General features: G+C 30.5%; 2 protein-coding genes across 3 annotated transcripts in view; both read left to right on the top strand.

The window, feature by feature from the left end:
- The window catches only part of LOC108915377 (zinc finger MYM-type protein 1-like), a 46658-nt gene that overhangs the window by 13613 nt on the left and 12872 nt on the right, over nt 1-20173 (top strand). Inside the window, exon 1 of one of the 2 annotated variants that reach the window (XM_018721397.2) lies at nt 16657-16853. The exons of the other annotated variant lie outside the window; for it this stretch is intronic. The gene's annotated coding sequence lies outside the window, so the exon portion shown is untranslated. Of the gene's footprint in view, nt 1-16656; nt 16854-20173 lie in introns of those variants that run through there. 2 annotated transcript variants of the gene reach the window in all.
- On the top strand, nt 11570-13884 carry LOC108915376. Its single transcript, XM_023456249.1, has 2 exons — nt 11570-12270; nt 12568-13884. Exons 1-2 carry the CDS (start codon nt 11900-11902, stop codon nt 13076-13078), a joined length of 882 nt encoding a protein of 293 aa, XP_023312017.1. The 5' UTR covers nt 11570-11899; the 3' UTR covers nt 13079-13884.

The raw sequence follows: 20173 nt of genomic DNA on the forward strand, positions 1-20173 counted from the left end.
TGAATTATATATAAAATTGAAGCTTATATCTTACTGAATCGGAAACCGAAGGTAATAAAAAAATAACGCGGGCAGAAGGGCAGTAAAATCAAAAAACGAGTTATGACCACGGGCGGATAATACAGCACATTGGCTATAATTCTATATAAAAATCAACTTATATTTTGTACAGCATATATTTTTTATTAATTTTTGAAAGTTGCTCTTAACGTTGAGTCTTATGGCAGAATAAATTTTTAAACTGGAATATCTCGCTTCGAACACGTCGAAAATCTTACTTAAATTCAACATTTTTTTAGTTCCCACGCCATTTACCGGAAAACGGAGGCCTTAATCGAAAAATTTTACTCTTGCAAAAAGTTTATTTCATCAATTTGAAAGACAACAGCGTTTAATTCAAAATTTTTGCTTCAATAATAAACAATATATGAATAAAAATACAAAATAAATCATTTTCGACCGGCCGGCGGACGGCTGGCTACTTCGCTTCCCCACTTCGCCAAAGTTGAATCTGTCTCACAAATCTTCATAGCTCCATCTCGTACTGTATTACATTTTATTTTAATATTTCTTATCTTACCGGAATTTTAGGTGTGCCTTTTTGTAGCGGTTTTCGTATGTGTTTATATTTTCAAAAATATAGTTTTGTGGGTGAATGCATATAACGAGTTCAGTACCTAACCTGGTTAAAATCTTAATTTTTCACTTTTTAAAAAACTGAAACACATAGTGGTTGGCGTTTAGTGTTGTAAACAAGGATAATCTAAGTGAGAAATTTTACTTTAGTTAACTGTAGGGAATTCCACATTCCAATTATAGATTTTTTATCAGAATTTAGCACTGCACGAAATGAAACGTTCTACAACTGATAGTACTAGTTCTGAGAACGAAATCGGCTTACATGTAAAATTCAAAACGCAAAAACGCAAAAAATGTATAATATGTAAAAAAATTGGAGGTATTATAATCGAATCAACGGATAAAACTTCCTTTACTTTTATGAATTCCACTAACAATAAGATTCGGAATGATATAAACAAAGAGGTAGATGAGGACATACAAAAAGTGTGATTGTTGATGGTAAAACTGGTAAAATTGTTTGGCATAAAATGTGTTATATTGCCTATACGAACAAACAAAATATTGAAAGTTTAAGGAAAAGAGTGGAAAGACTGAAAGAGTACAGAGTAGCTGGTATTGAACCTCCACCACTTCCTGGTAGATCACTTCGTAAGGGTGGCTTTCACATAAATAAATGTGTATTTTGCTAGAAGCTATCTCCTGGGAAGAGATTATCCCAAGTTATGTCTAAAAATATAGAAACTAAAGTAAAAACATTGCATCGATCTCTTCAGAAGTTTTAGAAAGAATAGGCTCCAATGATTTAATAGCAATGGAGGTAAAATATCATGTGAATTGCCTAATGACAGAATAGAATAAAAAAATTGGGAAAACAATTTGGTAAACCACAAACACTTAAATGGAATTGGTACGGATGATTTTTCAGAAAATATGTTCAAGGATATTCAGATCATTATTATAAAACTATATTAAAAAAATCATAATATTACGTCAGTAAACACTTTAAGAGGTTTGTTAGCATCGTCTTCAACAATTGCAAATCTGCTTCCGACTGAAGATACTTTGCGATTCCATTATTTGAGGACCTATTATCAGTCAATTGTTTAGAACTCTGTCCAAAATTGCCTTGTATTGCCGACTGTGGATAGAAAAATTGATAAAGACATTTGAACGTTCTTCATGTGGATGCAAAAAGGTAAGATAATAAGTAGCAACCATTTTTCTAGTAATAAAATTTAAATTTTCTTAGATTGTGGAAGCAAGGTTTGCATTTACAAGAAAAGTAATATGGGTTGAATTTGGTCCTGTAAAAACATGGCTCAAAATCTTGCAAAAAGTTCGATGAGAAACATGACTTGGATAAATAGTGTTTTTTATCTGTTAGTCATGTTCCTAATTGTTAATAAAAAGGACCATATATATATATATATATACGTATCCATACGGCGTTACCAGACCATATACGTAGCGCAGACAACCTTAAACCACTTACAAATAAGCTAGAAGGGAGAGTATATATCATAAAAATAAAATGTATTTAAGTATAACTTCTTGCGCAATAATAGAGGGGAAACTTTTTTAAATAAATATAATTTTTAAGACGTTTCCTAAACGTTCGGAGACCACACATAGAATACCTCATTTTCAGACCATTTGATATACAAACTTACATAGTACATCAACGTTACCAGACCATGCGCTGTTGCCAATTTTCAGTAGGTTTGTTAAAGCGGTTTACTCTTTCTGGCGCGATAACGGTGGAGGAGTAAGGTTATGTGTATAAACTCTCAAGCGTGTTGTATTATTTTATACAGGCACAAAATGAATCGTTCAAGACTGTTAGTGCAATTGGCTAAAAATAATGAAACAGGTAAGTATTAATTATTTTTAATTTTTAAGAACAAAATATGCTGCTGTAAGTCATCTAATCCCAATCAATCAACCACTTTAGCTATTTAGTTTCATTAGTTGAGTGTTTAATCAAGCTTGTTTACTAAAAAATAAAAATGAAATTTTAATAAATAAACTTCTGCGAAATTATTATTTTTAATAAAGGTTGTAAAAGTCGCAAGATAACAAGAATGCAAATCGATTTTATGCTGGATGTAACATGGGTTTTATTTATGTAATATTTCTCTTTTGAGCGCTTTCTTTGCAAAATACGGGGTGTTAAAGTTTCAAATTTTTAAGTCTTTTTGTAATATTTTTTCGACAAAACAAGTTACTGATTTGAAATCTGGTGCACTTGGTACTTATAATATATACGGTATTATATTTGTATCCTTTTTATGAAATTTTATGTACAAGGTGTTATATTTTTGCTGTACCCATACCCATTAATTGATAAATTTTTTTGTAATGCGCCAATGTAATAAATACAGGGCGCTAACCGTATTAGGCAGTACTCCCATTTGAACATATGAACATGTTTTGAAAATTAATGTTGAATAACTTTTTTAATTAATGTCATGATTTAGTCGACATCAAAATAATAATGTTAAAATATATTTGTTTATTTTACTTATGTTGTTTATTTATAACATAAGGTGTCCGAAATAAGTTTAAAAAGCCTAACTATATTTTACTTATAAAAATTTAATGTATTTATTTAATGTAAGTGGGGTTCTTTAATATAAAATGATTTGAGCTTATCCTACGAAGTTAGGGGTCATTAAATTTCAATCTTTTTATTACTTTCATTAATGTATTTTGAAATACAAATTAATATTTTAATTTGAAATTTTGACTAATGATTTTTTAAATTGGTACTGGTATTTAAAATATTTTAGTAGCACATGGTATACTGGGTGTATTTTTTTTGGTCCTAATTATTCTTTGCATACGCAACTGTATAATTTTGACATTTTTTGTAGGACTTAATTTAGACATTAAAACAAAAACATTCTAGAGAATGATTTTGATTCTATGATTTTTCTTGCTGAAATTCACAAAGTGTAAAGGATATAAAAATAAATTTGTTAACGTTATTGAAACAAATAAGGAAAAACCTATATTAAGGATAAAGTTCACATAAGGCAGGTGTTAAATATGTTTAAACTTATTTCCATGTACTATACAGTGTGTTTGATTTCCGGTGTTCCAAACGAATACAGATGATAGAGAAAGTAATAGTTTCGAACAAAAAAGTTCATATCAACATGTGTCCGAAAACGCGCTACGCTCCTTTAAAGGGGGCCATTAAGACCCAATTTTATTACAATATATTGAATGTAAACCAACTTGACACTTTGTTTTCAGGGTCGTCCCCACCGCGGGCAAGTCAAGGTTCACAAGGTTTCTTATTTATCAAAATTCCTACTTCTTTTTTTCAAAAATCGAAATCCTCGACTAATTCTACATAAAAGGATATACTTGTTTCATTACGATATCTGCAACGGTTTTCCAGAAAAAACGATTTTAATTTATGCTTCTACTGAAAATTAAAAATTATAAAGAACCTAAAATTTTATTTTCCCTACATGAAACAAGTGTATCTTTTTTATGTAGAAATGGTCAAGGATTTCGATTTTCGAAAAAAGAATTACGAATTTGACAAAGATGTTACGTATTTTTAACCTTGGCTTGGGTGTCAATTTGGTTTACATACAGTAATTCCTGGTAATAAATGGTACCTTTGTATGAAATTTTATCAATTTAGTTCGAAGCATTTTCGAGATATCGTAATAAAATTATGGGGCGTTTTAGGACACATGTTGATATGAAATTTTTTGCTCAAAATTACTTTCTCTCATCTGTGTTCGTTTGGCACACCGAAAATGAAACACCCTGTATACAGGCTGTTACAAATTCGCTTCCACTACAGGGATCTCGGAAACGGTGAGGTACGAAGTAGCTTAAATGGGGGCAAAGTTGCGTAATCTAGGCTAACATGATTAGTTTTCGAAATTTTTGAAAAAAACCGAAATTTTGGAAATCCGTTTTTGCTTCATTTCAGCCTTGTTTGAGGTGATTGAAAAAAAAGATCACTTTCTTATAATAATTTTTTGTCCTCTATCGAATGGCATAATCAATTTTTATATGTAACGTTTCGTCTCTCCAGGGCCATCATCAACTTCATTTTTTTAATTACGACCCTGGAAATTTTATTACATTTTTTGCAAGCCTTTATGACCTCCAATACCGTACCACATATTCCGTACTGCGTCAGTCCGAACCATATTCAGTCGTTTTGTCTCGAAAAATTCATCTTCAGTGTATTCGTTCCAAAATGTAAATTTTTTATTTAGATTTCATTGTTTATTGAATTATCGTACACTGTAAGTGTCGTGAGAGCCTGTCTAACATCTAGTTATTTAAACTATTACCACCACGCCACGCCTTACAATAAAATATTTATTATTATTAACTATGACCATCACATGGTCATACATAACTCAATAAGTTGTTGCATCAAAATTAAATTATTACAATTTTAATTTTATTATGACAAATTAATTGTTAAAAATGCATATGAGCAACCAAAACTCCAACTGAATATTATTCTTTAAAATATTTCAGTAAATGTTCAAAAACATTTTCGTTTTGGCTAAGGTTGAAAATGAAGATCAGCGTAATATTATCGGAATTTACTATATCTAACCGCAACTGTGAAAGAGCATGTCAGATGTATTTGTATGAATATCCTGAAAAAAATAGATCAGAATTTGTTTGAATTTTGAGCACTCGGAAAGCCTAGAAACAACTATGGACACGGGAGTGTTTTATTTTAATACGCTTATAATGTACGATAATTTAATAAACAAAGAAATCTAAATAAAAAATTTAGATAAATTTGGAACGAATACACTGAAAATTAATGTTTCCAGATAAAACGTCTGAATCTGGTTCAGGCTGAGGCAGTACAGTATTGGGGGTCATGAGGGCTTGCAAAAAATGTAATAAAATTTCTAGGGTCGTATGTATTTAAAAAATTAAGTTGATGATGGTCCTGGAGAGACGAAACGTTACATATAAAAATTGATTGTGCCATGCGATAGAGGGCAAAAAGTGGCAATGAGAAAGTGTTCTTCTTTTTTCAAAATCACCTCAAACAAGGCTGAAATGAAACAAAAACGGATTTCCAAACTTTCGGTTTTTTTTTCAAATATTTCGAAAATTAATCATGCTAGCCTTTAGTTTTTGGAGGCATAATGTTGGTCCCCTAATTACTCAACTTTGCCTCCATTTAAGCTGGTTTGTATTTCTTACCGTTTTCGAGATCCCTGTGTGAGAAGCGAATTTGTAACAGCCTGTATACAGGGTGTTCCAAAACTAATAGGACACAGAGCAACAGTAGACTCCTAACATGAAAATATTGCGATTGGCCACAACTTCCGTTAGTCCAAAAGTGATATTAATGGATATACAGGGTGTTTTTGGGTGATACTAGTAATACCATTCACAAACTTATTTATATAAAGCGTAACAACAATTTTCATCGAAGTTACTTCGGTAAATGTTATCACTACGATTGTGTCATAAAACGACCGAAGCTTACTATGTTAATTCTGAATGTACGTTTATCATAAAAAATTACATACACTGCAAAAACATCAAATATTTAGAAAACGGTAATCTTTAGCGGCATAAGACCTATACCTTTTTTGTGTAAAAAATATAGGGTAATAATATTGTTTTATTAGAAATTTCATACACAGATTGGGAAAAAAGTTACGGTCATTTTAATCCTTCAATCCGCGAGTGTGCAGCGCCCTCTTGTGTCTACATCATAAATTAAGTATGGCTTCATTTTTTCCTTCCCAAAAAAACCCAAATCCAGATTTTTAAAGCGATAAGCCGAACTGTTTAAAATTTGGAAAAAAATTGAACTTCAAACATTCATTTTCACACCCTTTATCTCCGTTAATGTAAACTTTTGGACTAAGTAATTGTGGTCAATCGCAATATTTTCATGTTAGGAGTCTACTGTGTCCTATTAGTATTGGGACACCCTTCTTAGTAGATATTACGTGTAACATGCTAGATTTATTTGTAAAATTTGGATTCTAGAATTTCGTCATGAGACCCATTCTGGTCAGTCAAGCAAGCAACCAAAGCTGACAAGCAGAGGTGACACTGAGAAAGGTTTGTCTTCTTAAAGTAAAACATAATATTTTTTTATGTATTTTAATTTTTAAGGGTATCTTCAAATAATGTATCCCTTAAAATAAGCATGTCTTGTACAAGATGACAGTAAACTTCAATCTAAGCTAAAAGCATATTATAAAAATACAAACGATTTAGAATGTTTCAGCAAATAATTTCGTTATTTATAAGAAAAATTCAACAAACAGCTAGGAGTAATAAAATTTTATAAGCCACATTTGACTTTCATATCTTGGTTTGGATTATAAAAATTAAATTTTTAATAAAAATAAATTTTCTTTTTCTCGACATAACTTCTTGAAATATCTTTCGACTACATAATATATTTTGATTAATATATTCTGCAAAAGATCGGTACCTACTTAATAGTATACTTTCCTTTTTTGATAACGATATAATACTTGCTTTTTGTGTAAAATATTGCTTAACTTATGTGTGATTATACATATTATTATGTAATGTGTCCCATTTCGAACAGCCTAAGACTTGTCACATCTTTGTTTTCGATTTTGACAATATTTTCTTTAAAACGTCACCAACAAACGTTCTACATTAATATAATATCCGAATTTTAACTCCTACGAAATTATAGCTTGTTATCTGCTGTTATCGCGTTCCCACATTTTACTCTTCAAATGTCCTGTTTCAAAATACTTTATCGGATTATTTTTATATTTGTAGACTTAAAAATGGCTCATCAAATATGTTACCAGGAGAAGGTTTACCATTATCTTCAAAACCTTGAGCCTGGAAATAAAGAGGAGGCTGATCCATATATATTTACAGAAACAAATGACGAATTATATTCTAGAATAGATACTGATAATGTTCCTATCCATGGAATACAATCGAGTTTTTCTACATATAATTCAATGCCAAATTTCCATAATTATGCTGAACCTATAACTGAATCAAAAAATATAGGAAGCAATTTTTCAACAAATGGTGATGTAACTGATATGCGAATAGATAACACATTGACTCAAACTTGTATTCCAATATCAAATCAAGAAAACCCTAATTTACAAGACGAATCAATTGAGCATCATAATTCCGTTCAATTACCTTTAGCTACAGTTTATACTGATAACAAGAAAATCCATGTATTGGACTATAAAATATTTCCAGCAGAAACACTCTCCAAACTTGCCGATAATTCAAATTGCGCTTTAAACACGAATCCTGTCAATACTGAAAAATTTGAATACAAAACTGTTGAAATGGAAGTAGAAAGTGATAAAATATATAATTCAAGTTTGCCAAAGCCTGGTACGTTTCGGGAAGATCCATTTGAATGTTCAGATGACCACTCCTCTGATGTTGATTATATCCCCTCATCAAATGAAACTGATTCTCCAAGCAATGCAGATAGTCAAGAATTCATATGTGCTAGTGTCAAGGTACCTAAATACTTGCGGAAAGTTCATAAATTTTAAGTTTAAAAAAGGTACCTATGGTTCTCAAGTGTAGACTGCATTAACTTGAGCTCGAGTTTTTGGCGGACAATATTTTATCTTGTAATATAAAGATTCTTGATGATGCACTGTACAGGGTGATTTACTACATATATTTTGTTTCAAGAGTTATAAAAAAAAATGTAAAATACAAAAGTTGCACGATTTTCTATGAATTTTTCGAAAATGATATTTGAAAAACAAATGAGGTCCAAACAAAATGACCGCAGGTGTTAACTTTGTTAATTTAAATGGTACACCCTTTATATTTTTACATATTTGGACAGAAAGCTTAGTCATATAGGGTTTGTTGGGTCCATCTCTAACAATAAGCGAGATACTCTTAAAAAAAGAAAACAATATTTTTTATTAAGAAAATAAGATATCCTGTAATTGTTAGAATTCTTTCAGGCACTTCTGCTTTTTTTCAATTCCGTAAGGATTAATAGTTGTATATGTATATTTTTACATACACCGTGTCCACCTAGTGCGCGTAAGTTCAATATCTAGGTTAATAAAAGATATAACTTAATTTTTTTTTCTACAGAGTTGCCTACTTTCCCGAGCTGCACAAAATGAAAATATATTTGCATAAACAGGGTGTTCAGTTTTTCCTGGGCAGGTACCAAGTTATTTTTTTTAATGGAAATGTATATATTTTTTATGGCATTATCGAATTCTACGTGAAAAATTAACGCGACTTTGTGTTATGATCACTATTAAAATATTGATAGTTTTCGAGATAATCGACTTTTTATTTTTAATTTTTTTTTCTTGTTTCGTCACTTCTAGTATAGTTGACGTAATTATGATGGTATGACAGCTAGGAATTTTTTTTTTTCAGGAACTGCAGAGTGAAGATAGCTCTTTCAAAAAACATGTGAAAAGTTGAACTGCGATATACAGGGGGCAAAAAAAATCGTGCCGAACCTGATAATTTAAAATTTGAAAAATATCGACTTTTTCAAATAGAACACCCTGTGTTTTATGATTTCATTAGATGCCTTTCTGAAGACCCTACAATTTTTTAATAGCTTTCCCTATACCTAAGTTGCGCCCGTTTCAGAGAATCAAAAAACTACGCAACTTAGGTATCGAGAAAGCTATTAAAAAATTGTTGACTAATAATAATAATAATAATAAAATAATAGTAAACATAAGAAAAAAAAATGAAAAGTCAATTATCTCGAAAACTATCAATACTTTAATAGGGATCATAACACAAAGACCCGTTAATTTTTCACATAGAATTCGATAATACCATAAAAAAATTTAGGTTTCCATTAAAAAAAATTAAGTTGGTACCTGCCCAGGAAAAACTGAACACCCTGCATATGCAAATATATTTTCATTTTGTGCAGCTTGGGAAAGTAGGCAACTCTGTAGAAAAAAAAATTAAGTTATATCTTTTGTTAACCTAGATATTGGACTTACGTGCACTAGGTGGACACGGTGTATAGGACATTGATATGGTTCAAAATGCGTATAGGTATTCTACCTAAATCTAACTAATTAGTCCGTGTGAGGCCTAATTACTCATGGACAATGTTATATGGTAGGACGTGACAGTGATAGGTGATAGGATGATGACATTGTTATTGATTGACAGTTTGTATTATTATTTAATTAAAATTGATTACACAGAAGTAGAAAACTGAAATATTATAGGAATTAAAATAGAGTAAAAGATATTCCCCATACTCTAATTTAATTCCTAATAATATTTTAGTTTTCTACTTCTGTGTAATCCATTTTAATTAAATAATAATACAAACTATCAAACAATAACAATGTTGTCATGACATTACCTGTCACTGTCACGGCCTACCATATAACATTGTTCATGAGTAATAAGGCATCTCACGGCCTAATTAGTAAGAATTAGTTAGAATACATATACGCATTTTGGACCATATCAATTTCGGATGGATATGTCAAGATATATTAGAACTAAATCTGTAAATCCTTACGTAATTGGAAAAAGGTAGAAATGCCTGAAAGGTCTAATAATTACAAGATATCTTATTTTCTTAGTAAAAAACTTTCTTTTCTTTTTTTAATAGTATTTCGCTTATTGTTAGAGATGGACCCAACAAACCCTATATGACTATGCCTCGACAGGGAACGTTTTATCCAAATATGTGAAAATATACAGGGTGTTCCATTTAAATGAACAAAGTTAACATTCGCTGACATTTTGTTTGGACTTCATTTGTTTTTCTACTATCATTTTCGAAAAACTCATAAAAAATAGTGCAATTTTTGTATTTCACATTTGTTTACAACTCTAAAAACAAAAAAGTTAATGGGTGGGGCAAAATATAGTGAATCACCCTGAACAAGTCCTGGTAAAAAGTTAAGCCTAAAATTATGAATTACTGTCTACAATTAAAAAACAACCAAAATTATTTGTTATTTTACGGTGTTACAAAATATATTGTGTATTTTAGAACTGTACATCAACAGAGCACGAGAAATTGCCTGATAATGAACATTTATTAACCAATTTGGCTTCAGGACAAGATATCAGTAGTACAATTGGTTTTAAGAACAAACTTAAAAAAGACCTTTGCCCTCTTTGTTTTGAAGAAGTTGACCATTTTGCAAGACACCTCATTAGCAAGCATTCTGACGATGAAGCAATTAAAAAAATTTCGGAAATGCCTCTTAAGAGCAAAGAAAGAAGAACTGCAATTATGTCTTTGAGAAAAAAGGGTAATTTTGTGTTACATGAGCAGAAAGATGAACTCAAAGTCGTGCGATTACTGAACAAATGCTATAATAAGCAACCAGAGGATGGTGATTATTTTCCTTGTGTGAACTGTCTTGGATTTTATAAAAAAAGTTACCTTTGGAGACACAAAAAAATTTGTAAGTCAAAAATAGGAAATGGAACGTCGCATTCTAAAAACCACTTAACAGAATCTCAAACATTTTTGGCCACAACAGGTATACTAGGAAATGTTTTAAATACAGGCCGTATCAAAAATGAAGTATTTACAATTATGAGACCAGATAATATCAGCTATACTGCTAAAACTGACTCTTTGATTTGTTTGTTTGGGGAATCTTATATCAATAAACATAAGAGGAAACAAATGAACATAGTCGTGTCCAATAAAATGCGAGAACTGGCTAGATTAAAAATAGCAATAGGAAATTCTTCCACTATTCAGCACTTAATTGACGTCCTAAAACCAGAATGTTACGAACTTATTGTGGCTGCAACTAAATTGATAAGTGGTTATAATGTTGAAAAAAGAACATACAATGCATCCTCCTTAGCCATGCACATGGGAACAACTTTAAAATTTTTATGTGATGTTGCTACAAAAGCAATCTTGACAAAAAATCCCTTATTTCAGCACATTGATAGAGAAAAGAAAATTAGGGAAATTAAGGACATACGCCACATGGTAAACATGCACTGGTGTAATGATGTTTCCAGTTTGGCGAACAAGGTTTTAAATGAAGTACAGATTTCCAAACCTAAATTATTGCCATTTACGGAAGATATCAAAACACTGAACCTTTATGTTCGAACTTCTGCAGAAAAGGCTTATAATAATCTGAGAGACAAAATTGACTTAAAGAGTAATTACAAGATTCTTAGTGAATGCACACTGATTTTAGTTCTCATTTTCAATCGTAAAAGGGTCGGAGAAGTCCAATTTTTAAATATTGATACTTATCAAAACAATAATTTTCATCTAAATCAAAAAGAATGCTTAGATTCTCTCAGCGAGTTAGAAAAACACATGAGCTCTACTTTTAAAAGAGTAGTGGTATTCGGTAAAGGCAGTAAGCCGGTGCCCATTTTATTCACCAAACTTATGCAAAGATATATTGAAATGTTATTAACAATTCGAAATAATACCGAGGTAGTTCCGAAGTCGAATACTTACATATTTGCAAATCCGGATTCACAAGACAGATGGATGACTGGATCATCTGTTTTAAGAAAATATGCACATAAATGTGGCGCACGGAACCCGGAACTTCTTACAAGCACGAGATTCAGGAAACAGTTAGCTACCATCCTCCAACTTATGAACTTCGAAAATGACGAGATGGAACAAATAGCACGATTTATGGGCCACACTGAGAAAACCCACAAGGAATTTTATAGGTAATAAAATGTTTTTTTTTTCTAAAACTAGGTTTGTCAATCATCTAAATATTTTTGGAAGTAAAATTGACAATTAGCTCTAAAATTATACAATGCGAAAGAAGGCTTTTTGTAGAAGGTTTTTTAAACCTTTAAAACATTGGCGCTATACTAAAGCGGACCCTAAAGTTTTGAATTCAAGTTTGATTTAAATTAGTTTGTTGGCATCCTGTCCGCATTAGTAAGTAGGGTTGATGTTCTTATTATATCTAATAGTTTTTCAGTGAGTAAGAAAAATAAATATCATTCAATTTGCAGACTAACCGACGATGTTTATCAGACTGCTAAAGTGGCTAAAGTATTGTTGCTTTTAAATGTTGGAAAAGGTTCAGAATTCAAAGGTAAAAGTCTGGAAGAAATCGAAGTAGCAAATGACGTATTAGAATGTGACGAAGAAAAAACAACAAAAGATGAAGAAACTGGCAATATTGAAGAACAGAATGAAGAGAAAGAAGAACCACAAATACAAGTACCACAAGTACAAGTACCACAAGTACAAGCACCACAAGTACAAGCACCACAAGTACAAGCACCACAAGTACAAGTACCACAACAAGTACTACAACAAGTACAAAAACCTGGCCGTGTGCGCTGGGATGATGGGGAGAAACAAATGGTCTTAAAGCATTTCAAAAAACATATAAAATCAAAAACTGCTCCCAGAAAACAAGATTGTTTGAATTTTATTGATAACCACTCAGATAAATTTTTTGTATCCGATTGGGTACGTATTAAAACTCTTGTATTTAATACATATCGTGATAAATAAAAACTATTAAAAAATCGTATACTAATTTGTGGAAGTCATGTAGCTTAAACGGTGACTTATTGTTTAGGTATCACTTGGGCTTTATTTAGTTTTTATATAACCGTATACTTCCTTATTTTTTAACTAGATAGTCTAGGATAATTAGATATATATATCTACATATAATTTTTGTAGGTAATTTAGAAAAGAGGAATGTATGGTTACATGTCTTGCAATTTAGTTTACAAAGTCTTCCTTTAAGCTACTTCATTCGACATCCTGTGTATGAAATCCTTTATTTCCACATTTGCAATAATTTAGTTACTTAGAATATTTTCTTTTGTGTTATTATTTTATAGTCTAAATATGTTATATATATTTAAGATTATCGTTAATGTAGAGGCTAGAGGAATGTAGAGTTAACAGTTGTTAATAATTATAAACAGGGTGTTTGGTTCGCAGATGTAGAAAGTAACAAAAAACAATTCTTTGGTAAAAATAATTCGATTTAACTAAACTTACCTTCGCCCGAAGTTGAAATTAAAAAAGATACAGTGTTAAAGTCAAATTTTTAAAAGTTTTTCTGTAACGTCTATTCGATAAAACAAGGCAATAGAAAATTTTTAAAAAATTTGAAACTTTAACACCCAGTATCATAATTAACATCAAATTTTGGATTAAGATAAATTTAGCTAAATTGCGTTATTTTTACGAAAGAATTATTGTTATTTTCTACATCTGCAGACTAACACCCTGTGTATAACATGTTACCTATTTATACACAATTATTTTTAAGTTAGTTTAATTTACTACTATATGTTTACCTTATACTCTAAATATATCTGAAATAAAGAAATATGCAAATTTTATTTAATAGACTTACCTGATTTTATTTCTATGCTAGTGTCAGTACTAAGTATGATTTGACTGTAATTGTACACTTATATCACTATTCATTTTTTTAGATGACAGTTACTATTGATTATTATTAAAATAATATATTTCCACCTGTTTATGCCTCTATAACAATTGTGTACTTACCTTTGTAAAATTTAAATATGTATTAATGAATATGTATTATCTAAAATTACAGTGTGTTCCACCATCCAATAAAATCTGCTTTCATAGGTACAGATATTTTATGTTTTAGAAATTTTTAACGTCGATACTCTCAGCGCTAGGTCAATTTGGTCTCGCATTAATGTTACTAGAAGTTAACAACTACTGTCAATTTATACAAATGAAACAAATTAAAATCGAATTAGTATCCCTGTATAAAACATAGAATTATTACTTCGCGACTTTTATAATGGACGTTCCAGATCGAAGTTACCAAGTCACTATTTACAATGCCCTTACTGTTGTTTGAAATATATTTGCGGTGTATTATTTATTTTTAATTATTTTGGGACTATAGGTACTACCAACTTCTACAAATGAATAGATAAAACTAAAAAGCCACCGACAAATTTCAAGAAGTCAATTTATTTATTAAATTTGAAAAATACAGGAATGCAGTGTTTTTTCTTTTGAGCAAACTATGACAGTTCTTCTAAAGCTACACAAATTTTTCACAATTTCATCGACTCTTCGTGTTTACTGTTAATTAAAAATGGATTACTTCAGTTTTTGTTTTTGGGAGACAAATTTGGGAATCAAACTTGACTATCTTAATCATGTGCCTGTTTTAGAGATACTGCATTTGGCGAACTTATCAGACTTTGTAAATAGTATCAATAATAATTTCAATTCAAGTATTTTGTAATTTTTTCCATAAAGACACAATTTTAAAATTTTATTTTTAAAAAATTATTACAAGAGTGTTCCACTTTTAAATATATCACCTGTCAAGTTTGGTCTGGCAAAGTATGTGCAATATATTAAAATTGGTCTGTATATCTGGTCGTAGTTCAAAATGGCTACAGGAATAAAATTTAAAAGCCGCGCCAAATTCAAAAACCGCACAAAATGTTTTAACTGCAGATAGAAATAATGAAGCAAGTACCAAATATTTATTTACAATTCCGAATCCACATTCAGCGTGGTTGCCAAATCTCTGGTCTGACAGAGTTGGTTTCATATCACTCCATGAACTATATAAATCTGATGCCGCATGAGCGCTACCTAGCCATTGAACGTCTGAACTAAATCCATATAAAAATACCAGTTCGACCGACTTTTCACGCCACCACCAAATTTTCTATGGGGTGTCCTACCACCCCTGTGAACATTAATGCACGGTTTAACGTTACCAGACCATTTGCCTGGTCTAGTAACGTCGATTTTGGTCTGGTTGCGTATGTGGCATATATCAATACTGGTCTGTATCAGCGGCGTAACAAATCTATATATATATATATATATACCTTTGTCCGGAAATGCTTCGTTTCTGAGATACACGGTGTTGAAATTAAAATTTTATTTTTCGCATAAAATTTGGCAACCGGAGGTTTTTTGAGGAGAGAAATCATAATTTGGTATTATTAATTTTCGTGCAGTACTTAGAGCATTGTTAATTTGCCATAAGTTTTTTGACAGAAGACTTCTGCAATTTTTTGTGAATAAACCATATCTCTACACCTTTTTAAGCAAAAATGCACACTTCCTTAACAACGCTAGAAGCCACAGTATTCGAGAAATTTGCAAATTTCTGCAAAGATGCAATTTGCTGAGTCCCTTAGGCGTTAAATGAAGTAGTTGAGAAATATATTTATTATTAATTTATTTTATTTTTCTGGTATTTTCCAACGGGTACGGGATTCTTTGGTGTGCAGGGCAGAAGCTTGTATTAATGTCGGAGGTAGCCACTTTCAGCAGCTGTTGTAATGATGATTTTGTTTAATTTCCACACCCTGTATTTCAGAAACGAAGCAATTCCGAACACAGGTTTATATAAACTTTTTTTCTTACAATTAACACAGAAATACCCCACTTAAATATTTTAACGTATACTTAGGTTACACTATAATATACTTAATAGTATTATATACTTAATATACTATATCAATAACATTTGAAAATATCGAAAATAGATCTATTTAGGACAATAATTAGCAGTTATTAATTTTTTATGAAAAATACCTACTAAACTGGTACGTTTTATTTATGTGATAGTCATCCCACCTGAAAAAATCTTAGTACTATCTCAATTTTGGATAGAAAACGTTACTCTNAGAGTAAAATTTTTCAATTAAAGCCTCCGTTTTCCGGTAAATAGCGTGGGAACTAAAAAAATGTTGAATTTCAGTAAGATTTTCGACGTGTTCGAACCGAGATATTCAAGTTTAAAAATTTATTCTGCCATAAGACTCAACGTTAAGAGCAACTTTCAAAAATTGATAAAAAATATATGCTGTACAAAATATAAGTTGATTTTTATATAGAATTATAGCCAATATACTGTATTATCCGCCCGTGGTGATAACTCGTTTTTTGATTTTACTGCCCTTCTGCCCGCGTTATTTTTTTATTACCTTCGGATTCTGATTCAGTAAGATATAAGCTTCAATTTTATGCATAATTCAGCTTGTAACCCCGCGACGCCCACATAATTGATTTTTAAGCATATTTAACGCTGCCGGGCACTCTACTAATTACAGTAAGAGCTCGATCTATTTTCTACTTCCACTTACTGCACTTTGCACTGATTGCATCTTGCGTCAGCCATTTGCAATTTGACTGTTGGTTGGTGAAGTTGCATCGTGTTGTTTTGTGTTTTGTAAATCTCAGTTATTTAAAAGTAGCCTGCAATGGAGGAAATAGATTGACTGTCCCTGTAACTGACGTTATGTCAAAGGTATGTCCCTTTTTGTGCAAAAATTCGTACAGAAATTAATAAAATATATTTGTTCTTGACGCTGTCGTCACAGTACAGTTCCATATGTGTAGTATTTTTATTATTGACTGCAGTACAATATTTAAAATTATTGAAATGCAATTAGAATATGTATTTTAAAATTATGCGAGATGATTTTTGTCTGAATTTTTTTTTTAATAATTCTTCAGAAGATTCAAGGGAATTTTTATTTTTTTTTAATTTTTATATTGTTTCTATTTATAACATTTAATAGCTATTTATGATATAAGTGTTAAAAGTAAGATTTTATTTTGTGAGTGAAGATGATTAAAAAACGAGCGTAGCGAGTTTTTTAACTTCACGAACAAAATAAAATCACTTTTAACACGTATATCATACACTATTTTTTCTACAAAACAATCGGAAGAACTTTAAACTCAATAAAAATAAGAAATCAAAAAATACCACACAGATCGCAGTGTTTATGAACCAAAATTTTCGTAGCAACCAGTGCTGTTTGATCTACTTTTAACATGCGTGTCAAAAATTACATTTTTAACATCAAAAATGACAATTAAAAAGCCCACTTTTAACAGTTTTGTAGAAAAAAGAGTTTTTATGTAAATATACAAAGTATGGGAAACTATGAGGCACAAATTGTGTGATTCTACTTATAAAAATTATGGTAAAATTCCTATGGTGAGTTGGCAGTTTCTACTGCGTACATTTAGTACCTATGTCCGATAAATAAAGCGTAGTTAGCAGTTTCTACTGCCTACGTTGTACAGTCTGATAAAAGAGTAGACGCGTTAAGAGATAAGTTATCTTAATACAGTTTTTTTTTACTTCCTTTAAACAGGGTGTACACAAAACCGGAAATCCTGGAATTATCGAGAAATATCAGCATCGGTCGCTAAATGGCGACAAAAAATATTTAAAATACTGTCCGCAATTGATTATTTTATTGAAAAATTCTGTATTTGTTATATCTCGGACTGTGCTAATAGACCAAGCAAATTAAATTTTTACTCGAAAAAAGTCCTATCCGCTAGATTATTGTAAAATTATCCAAAAAAACATAATACAAGACATCTCTCGTCTCGTGAGTCAAAAACTTTTATTAGCTAACTTTTCTATTTAAACAAATAAGTGAGGAAAACAGTTTTTTCACTTTGCAGGGAAAACCATCAATTTTAGCGAAAAGTGACTCACAGACAGCTTATAGGGAGTAAAATTATCTACAAAATGAGACTGGTTAAATTAAAATCGGTTAATAAACAAAAAAGTTATTGCAAAAAAACAAGAAAAGTGCCCATTTTTTAATTTGTTTATAACTATCGCATTTATTGTTAAAATTTTATAAAACCTATGACAAGTTGAGGGTTTTGTCATACTTTAAAAGTGTGCCAAAAGTGGGCGCTGTAGGTGCAATAGTTTTCGCACAATTCTATTTGTTTATAGCGGAGGCTCCAAAAGTTATGAACTTTAAGCCTCTGTACAGGCGTTAATTTTCAATCAAACATGATTCTGAAAGCGTCATTGTAATCTTAAAGACGCAATTAAGCGACCTATTAAAAAATATCACCGTTTTTTTGACATTAACATTCTCAAATTGTGCATTAAAAAACCGTGCGTTTTTCGCTTATAAACAATTTGAATAACATTGTTGCTATTTATGCTATCTCACCGAAAATAGATGCAATGGATAGCTGGCAAAAAAATACAGTTTTAAAATAAAAAAAGTACCCTCTACGACCAACAGGAGCCAAGATAAGAATTTTTTTTTAAAACGTAGCGCAATTGTTTATAAATATTAAGACTTGAATTTTTCGCAAAATAAAGTTTACGACGTAAACTACGATTTCCCGTGAATTGCATTGAAAAATGTGGAAAATTAACGACTCACGAGCCCTTTAAAGAGAAGGTACTCGCTAAGTAAACTGTCCGGCGGCCGGCGGCGTGGTGGTGGGGGAAGCTCGTCCAAGCGGTCGCGCGCGCGAGAAAAGTTAAATCCAAAGTTCAAATAAGTGCGCGCTGTAAATTTTGCAATATCTCGGCTTCTATTCATCGTAGAAACTTATTTTTTTTTAAATGGGTTAGCTCGACGAAAAAATAACAATGGGCATATTTACGAATTCGTAGAATAGCCCTGAACCCCAGAAAAAATGCATCTTTTATACTTAATTTTTTTTAATTTACAAAAATGTCACAAAAATTATTGTTAAACGAAATATTAATTAAAATTTCAATTTCGGAATTATTTTACTATTATTAAATAAATAAATGAAGCTATCGTTCATTTAAAAAGTTATTTTTTTTACATATTAAGGCAAAGTAAACTTGTTTTTTCAATATTTTGTTAGCTATTTAATTACGATTTAAATGTAAAATTAAAGTAAAAATTCACAAATTATTTTCAAATTATTATTTATTGTTAAAAGATTTAAAAAAGAATAAAAAGCATTTGAATTTATTGCAAAATTCTCAAAATTAAAAAATATTAAAAATAACGCGGTCGATAAAATTACAATTTTAACTTCCTGAAATTTTAATATATAAAGTTTTTTTATTATATTTATTACTAATTTTATAAACATAATCAAAATTAATTCAAAAAATATTAATCACAACCATTTTCAATAATAGATATAAATAATGCAATATAATACAATTTAAAATTTAAAATTTTTTCTATTTTTATGAGAAATAATAATTTGAAAATAATTTATGAATTTTTACTTTAATTTTACATTTAAATCGTAATTAAATAGCTAACAAAATATTGAAAAAACAAGTTTACTTTGCCTTAATATGTAAAAGAAATAACTTTTTAAATGAACGATAGCTTCATTTATTTATTTAATAATAGTAAAATAATTCCGAAATTGAAATTTTAATTAATATTTCGTTTAACAATAATTTTTGTGACATTTTTGTAAATTAAAAAAAATTAATTATAAAAGATGCATTTTTTCTGGGGTTCAGGGCTATTCTACGAATTCGTAAATATGCCCATTGTTATTTTTTCGTCGAGCTACCCCAGTTTAAAAAAAAAAAAAGTTTCTACGATGAATAGAAGCCGAGATATTGCAAAATTTACAGCGCGCACTTCCCCCACCACCACGCCGCCGGCCGCCGGACAGTTTACTTAGCGAGTACCTTCTCTTTAAAGGGCTCGTGAGTCGTTAATTTTCCACATTTTTCAATGCAATTCACGGGAAATCGTAGTTTACGTCGTAAACTTTATTTTGCGAAAAATTCAAGTCTTAATATTTATAAACAATTGCGCTACGATTTTTTAAAAAAAGATTCTTATCTTG

This window comes from Anoplophora glabripennis, unplaced genomic scaffold (genome assembly GCF_000390285.2).
Source record: "Anoplophora glabripennis isolate ALB-LARVAE unplaced genomic scaffold, Agla_2.0 scaffold1324, whole genome shotgun sequence".
NCBI lineage: Eukaryota > Metazoa > Arthropoda > Insecta > Coleoptera > Cerambycidae > Anoplophora > Anoplophora glabripennis.